The sequence below is a fragment of the Ipomoea nil genome, unplaced genomic scaffold (genome assembly GCF_001879475.1).
Source record: "Ipomoea nil cultivar Tokyo-kokei standard unplaced genomic scaffold, Asagao_1.1 scaffold1952, whole genome shotgun sequence".
Taxonomy (NCBI): domain Eukaryota; kingdom Viridiplantae; phylum Streptophyta; class Magnoliopsida; order Solanales; family Convolvulaceae; genus Ipomoea; species Ipomoea nil.
The window spans coordinates 2,624-7,060 of NW_017618380.1; the positions used below are offsets into that span (position 1 = coordinate 2,624).

The window sequence follows — 4,437 nt, forward strand, 5'->3', positions numbered from 1 at the left end:
GGTTGGGAGACTTCTCACGGATCAACAGGTACACTTTGAGCATATGCAGCAGGTTCTAGCGTCTGTGTGGCGTCCAGTCATGGGAATGTATGCGGTTTCGCTAGCCGATGACCTCTTCCTGTTCTAATTTCCCCACCCGAAGGATCTCCAGCGGGTTCTCGACGACGGACCGTGGTCCTTCGAGAATAACCTTCTGATTTGCGATCAAGTTCCGATGGGCGTTAGGCCAGAGGATGTCGAATTGGCGTCTATCCCGTTTTGGGTCCAGATTCACGGTCTGCCGACCATGTTTGCCTCCCAAGATTTCATAGCCAAGATAGGGGATCATGTTGGAGAGTTCATCACGGCAGATCCGTTTAACTTTGGTGGACATGGAAGAGCTATTACCGGATCAGGGTGAAGATGAACATAACATCCCCTCTCAAGCGGCGGATGAAACTTACAAGGCGAGATGGATCCGTGCAATGGATCATGTTCAAATACGAGCGTTTGAGTACCTTTTGCTACTGCTGCGGGATACTGGGCCATTCAGATAAGTTCTGTAAAACGGTGTACGAAGAAGGGATTCTACCGGAGGCGTTCCCGTTTGGTGCGTGGCTGTGAGCCGGTCTAAGAAGGCAGGTAAAGCCAGTAGGTGCAAAGTGGCTCCTACCGGCTACGTCTATGTCATCGGCTGTGGCTACTCTTCCCTCGGCAGGGCCACCGCCGACGGTACTGGTGGATGCGGAGGAGGTAGGGGGGTTGCAAGGAGACCTGAAGCGTAGAAGGGGCGAAGAAGAGGACACTACAACAGGTAGTGATGTGCAAATGACCGACACACCAAGAAATCATGAGCAGGCGGGTTTGGCGGACCAGGCTCGCCAGGACAAATGAGTTTCTTGAGCTGGAACTGCCGGGGAATGGGTGGCACCCGGACAGTTCGCGAACTATTGGGCATCATGTCCAAAAAGCGACCCATGTTCGTTTTCTTGATGGAAACGAAGGCTACTGATGTACAGGTGGAGGAGGCACGTGTGAAGATGGGTTTTGATTGTAAGATTGGTGTGGAGCATACGGGTTTAGGTGGGGGTCTTGCTTTCTTCTGGAGGAGTGCGGATACGGCATCGCCCATGAGTTACTCAACCAACCACATTGATATGGAGATAACTCTGCTCGATCGCCCGGCTTGGAGGCTCACTGGCTTCTATGGTGAGTCGGATCGGTCCCGACGTCATATTACGTGGGACTTGTTACGGCAACTAAAGGACAGGTCATCCCTGCCGTGGGTCGTCGTGGGCGATTTCAACGACATCGCATGTCTTTCCGAGAAGAGAGGATCACATTCCCATCCGACCTCGCTTATTGAAGGGCTTAATGATGCTTTAGGTGACTGTCAGCTTGTTGATTTGGGTATGGAAGGCGGTAGGTACACATGGGAGAAGAGTCGAGGTACCGAGTCGTGGATGGAAGAGCGACTGGACAGGGCGGTTGCCACGACGGAGTGGTTGGAGCTTCATGACGAGGTGGTGGTTCAAAATATATACACTGTGTTCTCGGATCATTGTGCGCTGTCGGTAAGCTTTGACCCGGGGGCTGCCAGAGCACATTCTGGTTCTTTTAAATTTGAAACCGCTTGGCTCTTGGAGGAGGGATGTGCCAAGGTTGTTGACGAAGCCTGGCGCTTATCCGCGGGCTTAGACTTCCAGGAGCCAGGAGCGTCTTGCCATGTGTGGCGAGCGACTATGGAGGTGGGGAGGAGAACATCATCGGCGATTTGGCAACCGCATCCAAATTTTGCGCCGAACCTTGGCTCGTTTAAAGGAGGATCATAGTGTACAGGGCGTGGAACATTTCATGAATGCGGAGGGTGAATTGGAGGCTTTGCTTATTGCGGAGGAAATCTTCTGGAAACAAAGATCGAGAGCAGTTGTGGCTTAAACACGGCGACGCAAACACTAAATATTTCCATAAATCTGCAACGGCTAGGCGCAAACGCAATCTTCTATCACGGCTAAAAGATCCGGAGGGCGATTGGCAGGAAGGTGTGGCTATGAACACGGAAATCCTCAGGTACTAAGAAGCTATCTTTTGCTCCGGTGCTAGTAATGCCGACCTCTTTCACCATGTCCAGGAAAGGGTCACGGACGAGATGAAAATATCTTTGTCGCAGCCTTTCACAATTATGGAAGTGAAAGGGGCACTGTTTGGCATGGCCCCTGACAAGGCGCCCGGGCCAGATGGCATGTCGCCGGCCTTCTTCCAACATTTTTGGCCAGTGCTGGGACATGACATGTCCATGTTCCTACTCAAGTGTGTAAAAACCAGAACCTTTCCCCTGGGTCTAAACGATGCTAACATTGTTTTGATTCCAAAGAAGGCTACACCAATTCGAGTTGCGGACCTGCGGCCTATAGCCCTTTGTAACGTTGTGTACAAAGTGTTGGCTAAAATGATTGTTAACCGATTGAAGGTTTGCTTGGATCAAGTTGTATCTCAATCTCAGAGTGCCTTTGTGCCTGATCGGCTCCTAACCGATAATATTATTATAGCCGGTGAGATCGGGCACTTCCTAAGCAGGAAAACGGGAGGAAATGTAGGGTGGACTGCGCTGAAGCTAGACATGGCTAAAGCGTACAATAGGATGGAATGACCCTATCTGGAGGGTATGCTGAGGGCCCTCGGGTTTGATAGCAATTGGATTGCTCTTGTAATGCTCTGTGTCACCACCGTTAATTATTCCATTTTGGTTAACGGTGTGGCTGCGGGACATGTTCGTCCTACCCGGGGAATCAGGCAAGGCGACCCTTTGTCGCCTTACCTCTTTATCCTTTGTGCTGAAGGGCTATCGATTCTCCTGCAACAAGCAGAGGCCTGGGGTGACATACATGGGGTGAGGGTGGCCCGGGGTGCACCGGCCATCTCTCACCTGTTCTTCGCTGACGATAGTTTACTCTTTTTCAGGGCCAACCAACGAGAAGCGGTGAATATCAAACAATGCTTAGATCTTTACAGCTTGGCATCGGGGCAACTTATCAATTTTGATAAGTCCAATGCTGTTTATAGTCACAACACACCAGGCCCCACTCGGGACCTAGTTACGGGGATTGTGGGTGTTCAAGAGGCTCCGGACTTGGGTCGTTACCTAGGTCTGCCATCGGCCCTCGGGCGAAACAAAACGGCTGTGTTCAAATATATTGAAGAGAATATCCGGGCACGTATCGGGTTGTGGCAGCATATGTTTCTGTCCCGAGCAGGCAAGAAGGTACTTCTGAAAAGCATAGCACAATCTCTTCCGATTTTTACTATGTCAATCTTTGTGTTGCCTTTGCGGGTTTGTGACACGCTGGAAAAGATGTTCAACCGTTATTGGTGGGGGGGGGGGTGGTGGTAATGGGAGTTGCGGGATACATTGGTTATCCTGGACAGGTTGTGCAAACCAAAATCGACGGGAGGGTTAGGTTTCAAGAAACTGCATGAGTTTAACATTGCTTTATTGGCCAAACAGGGGTGGCGCTTGCTAACTCAACCTGACTCGTTGGTAAGCCGTATCTTGAAGGCTAAATATTTTGCTACCGTGGATTTCATGGAGGCCCAGGTAGGAGGGAACCCCAGCTTTATTTGGCGGAGTATAATGGCCGGGAGGGCTGTTTTAGAGCAAGGCTTAGCCAGACGAATTGGTGATGGAACGGAAACGAGAATTTGGGGGTGGAACTGGCTCGCGGATGCTTCAAACAAACCTCTAATCACGCTGTGTGTGGAAGAATTGCGACATGCGACGGTTATTGGACTACTTGACGAGCATGGGCGGTGGGATGGTGACATATTGCGGGATATTTTTCACTCTGATGACATCCCCAGGATCCTTGCCACCCCAGTGAGTACTCACCTCAAAGACTGCTGGAGATGGCCAGGTGATTTGCGAGGTAAGTACACGGTGCAGAACGGTTACCGCCTCCTCGCTCGCGAGAGGGTGCAACCAACAGTGGATGTTGCGTTTCATGCATGGAAAACATTATGGGCAGCACAGACTCCACCCAAGTGAGAAATTTTCTGTGGCGATGTGCTCGTGACGTGCTACCGGTACGGGACAATTTGCGACTGAAAAGGGTGTGGATTGGAGGAGGTTGCCCAATCTGTGGCTATGCTACGGAATCAATGGCGCATCTCTTCTGTGAGTGCGACTTTGCGAAGCAGCTATGGGAGACCGATAATGTGCTACAGGGCAGGGGGTTCATCGCATTCATGGACCACATTCTGGGCACTCAAGGGGCTGATGATGCAGTGAAAATGGCCTCAGTTTTATGGACAATATGGCGCGCAAGTAATGACGCAGTATGGCATAATACGGTTCCATCTATTACCATGTCGCAACACATGATGAATCAGCTTCGTGTTGCTTGGAGTGCGGCTTACTTCAGGCGAGGAGCGTAATGGAGAGGACCAGGACCCATGAGCAAT

At 51.0% G+C, this 4,437-nt stretch overlaps 2 protein-coding genes across 2 annotated transcripts; both read left to right on the forward strand.

Annotated features, from left to right (window-relative positions):
- Positions 1-869: 869 nt before the first annotated feature.
- Positions 870-1,811, forward strand: LOC109146913. Its single transcript, XM_019294565.1, has one exon. It carries the CDS (start codon positions 870-872, stop codon positions 1,809-1,811), a length of 942 nt encoding a protein of 313 aa, XP_019150110.1.
- Positions 1,812-2,644: 833 nt separating this feature from the next.
- LOC109146914 lies at positions 2,645-4,021 on the forward strand. The gene is made up of 2 exons (XM_019294566.1): positions 2,645-3,241; positions 3,485-4,021. Exons 1-2 carry the CDS (start codon positions 2,645-2,647, stop codon positions 4,019-4,021), a joined length of 1,134 nt encoding a protein of 377 aa, XP_019150111.1.
- Positions 4,022-4,437: the final 416 nt, after the last annotated feature.